General features: G+C 39.7%; 1 protein-coding gene across 1 annotated transcript in view; it reads left to right on the top strand.

Moving 5' to 3' along the window:
* cdk17 (cyclin dependent kinase 17) overlaps positions 1–14778 on the top strand; it is a 93299-nt gene that overhangs the window by 38767 nt on the left and 39754 nt on the right. Inside the window, exon 2 of the mRNA XM_060903212.1 lies at positions 5398–5546. Coding sequence (XP_060759195.1) covers positions 5420–5546 — 127 coding nt within the window. The 5' untranslated portion in view covers positions 5398–5419. The remainder of the gene's footprint in view (positions 1–5397; positions 5547–14778) is intronic.

Genomic DNA, 14778 nt, shown 5'->3' with positions numbered 1-14778 from the left:
ATACACTCAGTGCGTTTACATGCACATAGAGAGAATCGAATTTCTGCCGTCGCTCGACTGAAATCAAAGTTCAAAATGCCATGTATACACCTTAATTCGGCTGAAATTGAACCGAACTTGATTTCTCGGAATCGAGCTACACGACCTAGATTATGCGATTTCTGCCGAGCTACTTAGTGCATGTATACCCTATTGGGCTACGTATTCGAGCTACTTACTTCAGCACTGCCCCTTCCGGAAGTGACGTTTGACAAGACCACAAGCGGGAAACACAACAGCCTCGGTCGGCATGACAACGAATCATGACAATGGCATAAATCTTTTTTCTTTTTGTGGCATTGTTTGCACTGTTAAAATTTAGCTCACTTGCTGTATCACCAAATACATCTGTACAGCTGTTGCATAGCTGTGAATTGTGTACATAAACAAGTCATTGTATTTGTGTGTGTATGTGTGTATATATATATATATATATATATATATATATATATATATATATATAAAAAATAAGTGTGAGATATATATATATATATATATATATATATATATATATATATATATATATATAAAATAAGTGTGATATATAAAATGTGCGTGTATGTCCAACATCTGAAGAATGTCAATAAAAACAAAACAATTGAACTTTGTGTGTTTTTATTAAGACACAAGTTAAATTGTAAGCAAAAAAAAATATTTTTTCGTAAGCAAAAAATGGACTTTAGAAAAATATATACAATTGTGCAAAATAAGTTGTCTTACAAAACAGTGGTCTGCGCAGGACAGTTTGTAGCCATACAGTCTGTTAGAGCAAGCCTAACAGCTTGAGCACGGAACTTGTGAACACGGAACTGCCAGATTGGGCGGTTTTAAGTGCATTTTGGCGGATTTGAACATGTTTTGGGCTGGAAAACGTCAGCAGTATCTGGCAACACTGCTGATAACTTTGTTTATACTCTTGAATAGCTCTTCATGACGACAACCGGAAGTGTACCAACACGATGGGGCGTGTAGCGCCACCTGTGGCTCAGGTGCACAATGTACCTCACACAATAGCTCGATTCCCTTGTGTGCATGTAGGATTGGATTTCTCTGGCACCCCTGCTGGAACCCTTAGCTCGATTACCGACAGCAGCTCTATTTGGATGTGCATGTAAACGCACTGAGTGACTGACTGAGCTTCAGGGTGTGTTCTTACACGTGGTTTTACAGTCAGTGACCAGCTGTTTTAAGATGTGCTCCATCAGCATCTACATGGGGGTGTACATCTTTGTGTGCACAGGAATATGTGCATGTTTCTTCTGTAATCTGTAGAACAGGGGTACTCGGCCTTTTCTGCTTCAAAGCCCACCTATTCATACTTGTAATGAGTCGGGATCCATTAAAAAAAGATTAAGTGTTTTTGGCTCATCTACTCTATTAGAATCTAATAATCTATTGTAAAGTGTATTAATGGGATGCAACATCACTCCCTGTCACAGATGGGAGTCCAGGAATTAAGTAAATGCAGCAAAAACAAACTGTTTTTAATGATCGGTATTGTGTTTAAAACTGTATGGATGTGCCAGAAGCCAACATAAAACCATGCATGCAGGGCATTCTCACGCAAAAGGGATTAATGGTCCAAAAGTGGAGTCTGGTTGATTTAACACAAGAACTTATTGCCATGTTTGTGTACAGCAAACAAGCAAGTTATTAAAACCAAGAAGTACACTCAAAAGAAATGGCTATAGAAACCATTCAATGGGCTAGATCCTTACACGCTAACAAAGAAGGATTTTTCCTATGAAAGAGAAATTTAGTAGCTAAATTTGACATTAGTAGAATATTTTCTACTCCTTTTCAGGAGATTAAATGTTGCTCAGTTGGGTTAAGGTCTGGTGATTTTTTTTTTTTTTTTTTGGTCAGTCTGAAACCTTGCACGTTTTTCCCCTGAGGAAGTCCTTATGTTGGGCGTGTGTGTTGTCTTGCTGCATGATGTTTCTCCCAATTGGCTGTACTTCCCTGTAAATTTAAAGATGGGGGTTCCTCTGTGTGGGGGGGGTGTTTGTGTGTTTTTTTTTTTTAATATAAACAATTCTATTCTGGCCTTCTGAATCTCACTACAGGAGTTTTCTTCTGACTCCTTGTTTTTCCTCATAGCTCTCATATTGTCATCAATTGCTGTCTTTTCCTTGGTCGAACTGCCTGGTTAGTACACTGATGGTTCTTTTCTTTTTCAGGACATTCCAAATTGCATTAGCTTTGCCCAATGTTTGTGCAATGGCTCCGTTTCATTTTCCTCCTTTTCTCTGCTTCCAAATGGCTTGCTTCTCTCCCGTAGACAGCTCTCAGGTCTTTGTTTGTTCTTTTTCACAACAAATGCGGTCTTCATAGGTGAAAGCCAGAGCTCAACCCGAGAGTAGACATTCAGAGTTATTAATTGTTTAAACAATCGAGCTAGCAGGGCACACCTGGACAACAAGAAACACTTGTCAGTATCATTTTCCAATATTTTTGAGCACTTGAAAAATAGATGGATTTAAACAAAAGGCGCAATGTTCGAAGTTGTTTAACACATTGAAATGTAAAATCAGGAAATGAAAGCTGAACTTTTGAGCTCTTTTCTTTTGCTGATCTTCAACCCAGATGTTGGTGTCTAGCAAAAATAAAAGAATTGGCTGTTCCACTGTTTTCAGAAGGGACAATATATTAGTCCAAATCAGGAGAAAACAATAATTCGGATACCTCATTTTAATACAAGCTAATATCTTGAGTTTTATTATAAGCACTTTATTGTACGGCTTGCGGCTGCACAAGTGTTGTTGTTGTCAGATAATAAGGCCAAAAAAAAAGTGTGTTTCCGGTAACCCGACCGATCGAGAATTTCCACGTCGAAATTGCCGACCGTCAAGTTTTTATTACAATATTTTAGTGTAAGCGGCGTTAGTTTGTCGTCATTTTTTGTTTCAACGCATTCAAGTTGTGAAAGAAACGATAAAAAGTGAAATGTTTCGCCACTTCTATCAGCCCTCCTGCATAAACATGGAAGCGCACTTGTATACTGAAGGAGGAAGGGAAAACTGAGCCGAGCCACCATTTTGAATCCTCATTCACGGCTGTAATGCAAATTGCTTCCTCTTCAGTATACAAGTGCACTTCCATGGCAGGGAAAAACACTACATTTTGCTGCCTATGTAGTCCCATTTTTATACAAATAGGAGTCATTCAGGATTCAGCCGTATTTTTGCTCGACCCAAGTTCTACAGTAGGCTAGGCTAGGCCGTCTGCTTTTAATGGAAATAGCCTAGCCTAGGACGTTATTTTCACGTTATTTCTTGATAAGGTGTTTTCACATTATTACATGATAAATATATTGTAAAAACATGATAACTTTGTTAACAATATCGTTTCACGTAATTACTTGATTCTAAGCCAAATTTTTTTTTTTTGAGTGTGGCAGCAATACGCTTCCGTAGATCATAACTCGAACTCTTGCGATATATTTTTTTTTATTCGTTTAAAGATTTAAAACATTTTATTATGATGTGTGGTATAAAGGATTCTGTGCCAAAATACTATTTTGTAAGATGTTTACTTGTGTTAATTTTTTCGAACAAAATAAAAAAAAAAAAATTAAGAAAAAAAACCTTTTTCCTACCTACCGACCTTATTTTAGTATTTCATGTTACCTGAAACACACTTTTTTTTTTTTTTGGCCTAACATGCCTAAGCTTTACCTGTGCGATGAACACAACAGTTAACTACAACCTCCAAAAAGCGTCACTTCTCACAGTCCTTAAAAACACTCCTCTATTTTATTGTCTGGAGTTTGAAACCTGCCAAATGCTTTTTGGTTTGGTTTGCAGTTTTGTTTTGACATTAGACAATAGAGTGAGTGCTTCCTGCAGTGTCTTTGTACTGAAGGAAAAAAGTGCAAAAGCTTTTATTTTCCACAGGATGTAATAGAATCTTTAACATGTCCCAGATCCATCAGATACTCCAGTAATAATTAAATTACCCACCTCTCCATGTGAAGGTAGTCTCATCTGAGTAGGGCTTTAGAGAGCAACACTGGTGAAAATCACTACCTGTTTATTGGGCGCACTTACTGCCAGGGGTTTTAGCTTCAGTGGAACACCATGACCTCTATCCGTGTTCTCTGATGTATCTAATCTTATTGGAAGCAGTCACCCCCCCCCCCCCCCCCCCAAATAGATAAACAATCCTTCCCCTCCATCGTGTTTGTTAAATTTCCTTGCATGTGAGAACGTACTTGGCAATAAAATTGATTGTAATTCTGAGACTGGACACATGTTTAGTGAGTAACAGCCCAATGTATTTGCTGTTAAATATGTCAGTTTAACATGGTTCTTTCTAGCACCCACATGTATACTTTTAGATTTTACAGGTCCAGAAATCAGACTCCAGCTGAAGCCTATAACTTCAGCCAGATTGTAAGAGCGTTTCATATTTCTTTCAATATGTCCATGCTGACTGTGCAGCTTCATTCAGCAGGAAACACCTTGTCTAGGGAGGTAGCAGAAATGTTTCTGCCTATTGTGTGTGTGTACACACATACTTGTGCACCAGAAAAGGCCCTTTTATTAAGAGTGGAGTTACTGTGATGCGGAGTCACTGACTGTTGCCCCCCCCAGTATTCGCTTTTTGTCATCCTACTTGTCTCAAAATCCTCTTCCCGATTGGGCCGTAAATATGATTACAGTGTAGTGCTTAGTCTCTGACTTGACTTGCCAGTCACTGTAGATATTCGGTGCTTTCCAAAATAGTGTTGTAATTACGTTACCTAATATTTGATCACCTCTAATTTACTGCATTAAAGACCATGCCTTTGTCAAATTTTCACCAGGCAGACAGGATTATGAAATCCCTAGCTCGTATGATGCAGGTATGTAGTATAAGCAACTATTGGTTAAAATGAGTGCAGCTTTGCAGAGAAGTTGTGGCGGATTGCTGTTTTCAGTTCCTTCCCATCCTATTAATTAGATCTTTTCCTGCTCAGAGCAGTTTGTTTGTTGATGTCTGCAAGTGAGGTCGTGCAAGTTCTCGCGTATGCTTGTGTGTTTTATTAATGTGTCGAGGTGTCTAGAACCACTGAATTCTGCCTCCCTTTTAATGTTTTATTAAAAGCCTCTTGGTTATTCATGACTGAAGGTGTCGTCCCCCCGCACCCATCACATGACCCACTTTCAAAGTCGTGTGTGTGTGTGTGTGTCCCCCAAAGGAATTTGCAAAAAAATTCAGCAGCGCATGGATACAGCCACAGAGTCGTGTCTCTTGAATTGCATCCTTCAAATGTGATTTTTAAAATTTGATCTTAATGAGAGAACTATTTCAATCATGCTGCTATTTCCTAGATATAGCCTTTGTTAATAATGAATGCTTTCCCCCCATCCCTAGGCCTCCATTGCCTCAGAGGCCCATGGAGAAGATGAAGCGGATTAAGAGGCGTTTGTCACTCACACTGCGCGGCAGTCAGACCATCGACGAGTCCCTTTCAGAACTCGCTGAGCAGATGACCATAGAAGAAAACAGCAGTAAGGACAGTGGTGAGTGGGACTGAGGGTGTTGGTATGCGTGTGTGCAGTTTTGTGCTGCTTATGAATGTCTGTCCATCCTTGCAGCTCTTTTGTGTTTTGTTTGTGCTCACTTACAGTTGGCCTTTATGCCGGAGATTTCTGGCTGCCTTAGCACTTTTTGATTAGTTTGAGTCATAACTGTGCAGTGGAAAATGCCTTTTTTTTCTTTTTTGTATGTCACTATATGTGTCAGTCTACAAATAATGAAATTATTCGAGAGTGAGATACTTCCTGTGTATATTTTAATTCTGTGTTCAACACAAGTTGACATGTAATGATGAGCATTAATCTGTACATCAGGGTCATCCGTTGCATTTGATGAAGGGTAGCGATAATTAATTAATCCCCATTAAAATTATTCTTAGAAGTACAGTTTATTTGAAATGCCACTGCTACATGAGACAAAATCTCCTGTACTTTCCTTTAAAAATGAGCAGTTAACCATGTGACTTGGCTTTTCACTATTCCTTTTCACTAGTCCTCACTTACTTTCTCACCTCACTGTGTTTGTTTTAATTTAATTAAACATTTATTTATCTTTGCTATAGCAATAAAATATAAAAATACATGCATATGTACATACATTATGTCTGGGGAAACGCTACAGCTTGCACCAATTACAGTGGCCCCATTGTACCTAATCTGCATGTCTTTGAACTGTGGGGGAAACTGGAGGACACACACGGGGAGAACATGCAAACTCCACACAGCCACACCCCCTGTTGGCTGTGAGATCTGAACCCAGAACCCTCTTGCTGTGAAGCGGCAGTGCTAACCACTGCACCACACCATGCTGCTCATGAAGCTGAAGCTTCTGAAGCTTGGCCTAACAGCATTTTGTCTTTTTCTGTATACCGGTAAGTAGCATTTCAGTCTTGATAGTAGGACAGTACTCGGGTCTGTCTGTCGTTGCGCCACCCCCGCCCCCCAGCCTTTTAAAACAAGGTCTACATAATGTTAACATTAAAGTGCATATTCTGGACCAATTTCGTGTTTGTTTTTTATATGAAAGTATGTCCCTTTACACCCTCATCCAGAAGGGTAATTTTGCACAAGGCCATCTGTCTACAGCAGAAAAAAATAAAATAAAACGCGTCTGGAAAAATCCCAAGGGAGTCTGGAGCCAGATTCGTGACATTACCTGCGGAAGCGCCAGCAGGCTGCGAGAGCTTTGCATGGTTTCAGTGCACAGCCTGTGTAGACCAAGCGCTCCCATTTCTCTCTCGTTGTCTGGTCTTTTGGGAAACGATGAGTACTAATCCCATCAAGACTCGTGTCGCTACACCCTCCTACGATACATCTGTTAACCATTTTAATAATTACGTGATAACGTTGAAGAAATTTGCAGAAAACCGCCAGGTCGTTTTCTCATAAACAAACCAGCGCTGACGTAGGATTCAGAGGGAGGCGTTCCGCACGTGACGTCACGAAAATCAGTGTTTGCCAGGAAATTCAAATGCCAAGTTTTTTCAGAGGCGGACCAATTCACCTCAAATGGCTTGATTTCAACTGAATTTTTCTGGTCTTGTGGAGGGTAAAAAAAATTGCGCAAAATGTGACAGATATTTGACCAAAGTTTAATATAAATAGGAGAATTACGTTGATCTTGCTCCTGAATTTACCCGTGATATGCACTTTTAAACTGTTGGAGGATGAGCTGTGGCCAGAGAAAACTTGCACTCGACACCATTTGAGGTTCTCTCTTGCCTAGTAGTTTCACCCTCTTGAGGATGTTCTTTGGGGTTACGTGTTTTACTCCAGAATCACTTGTACTTTGACTCCATTATGAGTGTAGCACCCCCTAATGATTACACTTCCTCCAGCCCTTTCCCTTAGTTGTGCCTCTCTTGTTCTTTCTACAACTACCTTGAACTTGCTTCTGGTAGAAACTTGGTTTTGCCACAACTGATCAAATTTATAAGTCAGTTACTAAGTATAAAATTTGTCAAATTAATTTACTTATGGTGTCTTCTTAATTTTCAACATTCGTGTTCAGTGTGTTAACTCGCAATCTACAAACAGTGGAATGGTATCTGGGTTTTATTTATTTATTTTATTTATCTTTTTTTAAATTCACTGACCTATTTTATACAGTGACCCTGAGGGAACTCATAGCTGTGTAAGTTGGACCACCAGACAAGTTTAAGATCAAATTTGGTGACCAGTCCTGTGTTTTGGTTGTATGGTAATGATATTTAAAAAAAAAAAAAAAGTGGCAGCTAAAATGATATATAAACTAGTTTGCTAGTTCAACACATTTTGTTTCCTTTTGGCTGTAATATGTTTGTTATTCTAACAAAGTTTCTGATGTGACAGATGCATATTGCTGCCGTCAAAAACGTCAAATGTTCTGACCTTGCGTTGATGCATCTTATATTTTTTGAGAAGTTTAACCATGTGGTGAATGCGAGTTGTTCTAGCGTGAGAGTTAAATGAGTGGTGTACTGCATTTTATTTTGCCTTTCGTCAGTGTTTCCCAGATACCTCCATGCTCAACGTGAAAAGATTGTGTTGTCTACGTGCACCAAGTAATCCACTATAAAGTTCTACCATCGACCAGATTGCTCCTTGGGTATATGTAGTGCAGCAGGCTGTGGGATTCAGAAACGCACACTGTAGTTAGAGCATCGTGGTCCATTGCAATACTGCAACTATGAAGCACGTTATGTTTAGATATACTTGAAAAGTGAAAAGGTGTTTTGCAAAAGTCTAAGGGGGGTTCCTCCCCTTCTCTCTCCTTCCCTGGTTGTTGAACCTACTTGTCTGCTGGAAATAAATGAATGAATAATGGGGGGGGAGCCATTACATTAAATTTGTTCATGCATCTGTGAGCATGGGATGTTGACCTACACAGCCATACATGTCAACCTTTGGTCAATCAAACCTGTATAACCAACCTCCAAAATCCGTATTTCCCTTATAAAATCCGTATAAGATGCAAATTAAAATAATTTACCTAAAATTTGAATGATAATTAATGATATATCCCAGTTACTTTTTATTCAATATTAATAACAATAAACCTTCAGAATGAATACAAAGCTCCAATGTTTGACAAAAACACAGTGTTATCAGCGTAGTTACGAAGGAAATACTTTGTTGTTTGGAGACAGGTTTCACCGAGCGGCTATTATGCACGAGACTTCATATTAGCCACAAAGTCAGAAAAATATGTTCGTAAAATTACGTTATGACCAAATACAATGAAAAGTATTTTTCCAGTCTCACCTGTGAAAGGTAATCCCATGTGATCTCGTTTGGACGGTAAACCTGTTGGTACAGTTAAATGCAGCACATGAATGAGGCATCTTTATTCTCGGCTACTGTCTAGACGCTATACCAGAGACGGTTGAAGAATCTCCACTTTGCCACATCCAATATGGCGGCGAGGATAACGTATGATTCTACGCAGAAGGCGGCATCTGTTTATATGTCTATGACTTCATGGTTGGCGGGATTCTCGCAATGCGGTGTGCGCATGATCAAAAGTGGAACAAAGTCTCGCTACCACAAGATAACGCGCGATTTCATAAGACTCTTTACTGGCTGTCTGTGGTGTACAGTACGTTTGTAAATGTTATGCGCTCTTATCATCGTGGGAATTGATTATAGTGCTAAATATTGAAGTTTTTTTTAAAGAATCCGTATAACTTTATTTATACGCCCGTATACTACGTTTATTGAATCAAATCCGTATAAAATACGGACATTCCGTATAGGTTGACATGTATGCACAGCACAGATTGTGTCATGGCAGAAGTGTCATCACGTACTATGTTTTGCATCACTTGGCAGCATAATGCCAAACATTGTATGACTACATAGGTGTTAACTGATTTTGTTAAATTTAAAGGCACAGGGGAAAATATTCAGTCTCTTTTTAAAAATTATCTGTTAATGTAAACATTGTGGCTGGGGTGGGTTTTTAATTTTTATTTATTTATTTATTTTTTGAACTGGCTAAATATTTAATTCCCTAAAATATCATTTTAAAGAAATTGTAATAATTGAATCACACACAGCTTAATCTGACTAGTTTGTGGTGACCTAACTGATTATTCACTATTAAATAACCAGAGCTATCTGAGAGTAAACATGAGATCTGCTGTTAAACCGGAGATGCAGATGTACCCAAGAACTCGTGTTCCTGTTTTTATCAGCAAAGACAGCCATGCTATTAAGGCTGGAGGGAGCGCATTATTTCTTCTACTTCTGTTTTTGTCCCCCCTTCATTTATTCTTTGGTTAGTCAGATGGTAATTACATAAGTCACCACAGCCCTGTGAGCAGGATTTGTGAAGTGCAGTGCATGTGACACAGAGCAATGGGCAGAATTGGCTCCTCTGCCTGTGGGTGATTGATGGGCTTCGTTCGTAAACAGGCTGGTTCAAACCGAGCAGTAAGATTTACATGAGGTCATTAACTGTGTAAAACCATCCCACTTTCCTTTGCTACCTGGCCTGAGGACATCTTGTGTGATTCATAGCCAGTATCTTATTGCACTTGATATGCGTTTTGCTTTGGCTGCTGCTGAAAAGCTTTGGTGGAAAACATTACATGTTGTGGCTCTTGTGCCTTGATCGACTCACCCGAGAGGGGAAGTGCAGGAAGGTGTGATTTGAATAGCGTCTGGTCCATGGCGTGCATTGTCAGGGCATGATGCATGTGAGCTGGCTAATTTCATGCCTGAAACCTTCCTGAAGGTTTTCTCTTAACTACACCTCTAATGAGGAGAAAACCCCTATAGTAATCCAGTAGAAGGCAACAGGAAACCACGACTGTAATTATTCCCTCGAACCTGATGGCTGGAGCTGTCAGAGTGGCCACGTCACTGTAGTGATATTCTAAATAGATAGCGATACACCTGTAATGGTAATGAGGACACATGCAGCTTGCAGCTTCTGCTAATCACGCAAAAAAAGTATTTCCGTACTACGTGTGCGCGCGTGTTATGTCTGGTAGTGCTTATGTATACTATTTATGGGTTTTTACTGACCAGACAGAGCCTTATCTTATTTATCTTATTCAATCTACCTCAAGTAGATAAGATGTGTGCTTTGGCTATTTCCTTCTCAGCTGTTCCTTACAATGCTCGTCTGTGTATGCAAACTAGGGCTGGAACGTTCCGTTCGCAAATGCTATTGAATTGTAATGACCCACAATTACACTTTAGCAATAGCACTTCCCTGTACGCTTGTGTGACGTACTGGACGTTGATGGTAAAATGTTGCTTTAAATGTTAGGATTCTGTCCTAAACTTTTAAAGTGCATATCACGGGTAAATTCAGGAGTAAGATCGATGTAATTCTCCTATTTTATATTAAAATTTGGTCAAATATCTGTTGCATTTTGTGCAATTTTTTTTTACCTTGCGCAATACCAGAAAAATTCAGTTGAAATCAAACCATTTGAGGCGAATTGGTCCACCTCTGAAAAAACTTTGCATTTGGATTTCCCGGGAAACATGGAAAAAAAAAAAGACTGGACAATGAGAGAGAAATGGGAACGCTTCGTGCAAGGCACCCGGAAAAATTGGCTACATGCTACAGACTACAGCATTATTTGCGGTGCTCACTTCACAAGGCCCGACGACTTTTACCCCTTTTCCACCAAATCAGTTCCAGGGCTGGTTCGGGGCCAGTGCTGGTGCTGGTTCACAACTCGTTCAACTTGCGAGCCAGCTGAGAACCAGTTTGCTTTTCCATAGCTCGCGGTGCTAAGGGAAGCCACGTCATTACGTCGCTGTATACGTCAGTTACGTCGTTGTATACATCAGTTACGTCGCTACGTTTGCATAAACCTTGGCGCGAATATCGAAGCAAAAACAACACGGAAGAAGCAGCAGCAGCAACAATAATAATAATAGATGACTTTGCGTTTGTACAGCTGCTGCTTCTCATCGCTTAAAAATGGCAATCTTTTGCCGTCTTGTTATTGTTGTTGGTCTTAACTCTGCCCCCCACTAACGTAAGCGGTTCTTTCCTCTGGTCCAGCAAAGAGTTGGTGCTAGCCTGGAACCAGTTTTTCTGGCCCCAGAGCCAGTTCTTTGTCAGTGGAAACAGAAAACCCGGTTCCAAAATAAGCACTGGCCCCAAACCAGCCCTGGAACTGCTTTGGTGGAAAAGGGGCTTTTGAGAACTATTTGCAGTGGGGAAATGGGCTTTGCGAGGCAACTTGATCTGGAAAAAAACCACGCAGTTCCATCTGTCAGAATGCCCAAAGAAAAACAGTCTCCATCTGTGTCAGCATCACCAAAGGAGCAAGCCGTGTTCGTCTCCCCTGACAGAAGGCAAAGTGCCGCATCCACTGAGGCCCTCGAAGCCGAGGACCAAGCAGAGCTGAGAAAAAGACCAAGAAAATCGGCAATTCACAAGTTGACTGTTGCCAGAGTAAGAAATAATTCTGACATCTCATATTCTTCATTCAAAGGTGAAGTAACATTGCGCTCGGGTGACAATTCCATATTTCAATGCAAACTCGCTAGCTGCTAAACTTGGTCTACACGGGCTGTGCACTGAAACCGTGCAAGCTCTCGCAGCCTGCTGGCGGTTCCGCAGGTGATGTCACGAATCTGGCTCCAGACTCCCTTGGGATTTTTCCAGACACATTTTATTTTATTATTTTTTCTGCTGTAGACAGATGGCCTTGTGTAAAATTACCCTCCTGGATGAGTGTGTAAAGGGACATACTTTCATATAAAAAAACAAAATTGGTCCAGGATATGCACTTTAATGTAGGTAGATAAATACGTACAGTAAACCTGAAATGTTAATGTTTTCTTGTCCCTGATATCTAACTGCATTTTACATGTCTCAGGTAATCTCTGGATTATTTTATTTTATTTTATTTTTTTTGGCCAGTGAAACACTTTTAAACAATTTGTTCTGACAGCACAAGTGTGTAGATGTGCACTTTTTTTTTTTTTTTTTTTTTAAACCCAGGATAAATCATTTTATAGAATTATTTCTCTCTGACTAGATGGTGTTGGGTGAGGTGACAGGATTGTTACTGTTTTAAGTTTATCGGAGAGATCATTTACAAGACCTAGCGATTACATAATCATCTGAAGTTGAGCATCATTTTCTGTTTCTCTGTTCGCTTCAGTAAACACCTTCTGCCACCCACACACACACACGCACACATGTTTTAGGGCTCAGAGATGCCACAGAGGCAGGTTCTTCAGGGGTTCACTGACGACTGAGAGCTTGTCATTCTCACTTTAGCTCCGTTGCCTAGCAACAAGCCACGGTGAAACGACACGCAAGGAGTCGCCTAGATATTATGCGCTTATACCAAAGGAGTCAAACAAAACGGCATTATTTTTACTTTGTTTTTTAAATGGAAAGGAAGTGTGTTCATGATGATGAAGGTTGAAATAAAGAACTTCTGCCATATAGTGACTTGAAATAAATCAGAGACCAAAATTTCTCTGTTTAGGAGCTCCTGTTTATCAGCTTATGTAACCCAAAGTTACACAGTTCTGTAACCATGCAAGAGTGGATTAGAGGTTAAGAGGGTGATGTCATGTATAGGACAGCAGGACAGGTGGTGTTGGCAGGAGTGTGTGCAGGCACAGGTGGGAGAGACAGGTGGAAAGTGGAGGACACGGACGTACTTTTCATACAGAAGCACACGGTAAGTTTTCGGATAGAGAATCATAGTGGAAGCTGATCTGCTGTTTGTTATGCAATGACAAACATTTTTGACAGTAATTTAAGTGCACTTAAGATAAAATGTAAATATCTGTAATTGGCCTGTACAAATGTCTCAATTTGTAACCGGAACTATGAGGAAGGTTAGCCTGGCATTATTCGAGGCAGGACCTCCTGCAATTGTCTCAACTATTTTACCTGGTATTTGATCATTTTGTGTCATGGATTCACTAGCTGTGATGACTTGCAAAGATTTTTGAGAGTCCAGGTAAATATATTGCATCCCTACGAGAGTCTGAATTCCAAATCAGAAATACTGTGTTTCCTGACGGGAAATTGGTTGTTACAATAGCCAGCTTTACATTGAAACTGATTTTGAAAAAATGTTTTTTCAAATTGCAAGAGCTACACTTGGCACACTAGCACTGAATTAGCAAACATGCTGTACTATTGAGTGTCCTAAGTTTTACCAAAGAAATTATACCCAATAAGAACTAGTGTGTGAACTGACCAACCATGTGTCATGCATGACACAAAAGCATAACTACTCGTTTTAGCTCAACAAGGATTGAATGTTAGCAAAAAAGATGAGCACTTCATCTGAGCGAGTGAGTGAGAGGTCAAGTGGAGGAGTTGGTGACCTGAAAAACAATAGCGTGTGTGTAGTGGGGGTGATGTTTTGATTTCAAGGGGGACTTCTTCAAAAATGGATAGTGTGCACAGGATGGTTCTGGTATTAAACCACACCTTAGCCACAGTTTCCAGATGTGACTGCCAGGGAAACATCAGCTACACAGGTGTTGAGGAGCATCATACCACATGACAAAAGCTCACAAAGTCACCTTGAGATAATGGATGCTAGTACATAGTACTTCTCTGAAGACATAGTGCTGATTTGCAGTGTCTAAAGGTTTCTTGAATCCTCTCCAAACACTTTCTTTCTTTTCTTTTTTGCATCAGCTTAATTAATATATCAAAAGAATAATGCACTGTAAAAATAAGGGATGGCTTTTTTTTTATTGCAGACATGGAGACCTTGTATAGTTTTAATGTTTGTTTTTAGCACAGTGATTTTTTTTTTTTAAAATAAATATAACATGCATCACTGCCAATGTGCGTCAATTCCCATTAGGTTCCTAACCGTTTCAGACGTTAGATTTTTATCCCTCCCCAAGAAGAAGAAAAAGCCCTAATTTTGTTTAATAGTATTTTAAAATATCCCTTATATCCAACAACCACCTCTGTCCTTTCTGCTGAAGGCATAAGGGACAACAAAGATTTTTACATGTGGGCAATTTCATATATTTATAACCCAAGCACTGAACAAATTCAGTGTTTTCCCCAGAAAAAAATTAAAGCCCTAAATTCTGGCATGGTAATGCACAGACAATTGAGTGCTGAAGGCGCGAACCGAAACTAGGGGGATCTGGGGGCATGAATAATTGTGTAATGTTTATACAATCACTTGTTGATTTTTATGAAGGGTGCCAATAAAGCTGGAGGTAGGGCTGTGCGATATGGGAAAAAATGAATATCCCGATACATTTTCTC

The sequence above is a fragment of the Neoarius graeffei genome, chromosome 21, assembly GCF_027579695.1.
Source record: "Neoarius graeffei isolate fNeoGra1 chromosome 21, fNeoGra1.pri, whole genome shotgun sequence".
NCBI lineage: Eukaryota > Metazoa > Chordata > Actinopteri > Siluriformes > Ariidae > Neoarius > Neoarius graeffei.
The sequence above is the reverse complement of the archived record's forward strand: the minus strand, read 5'-3'. Positions and strand labels throughout refer to the sequence as shown.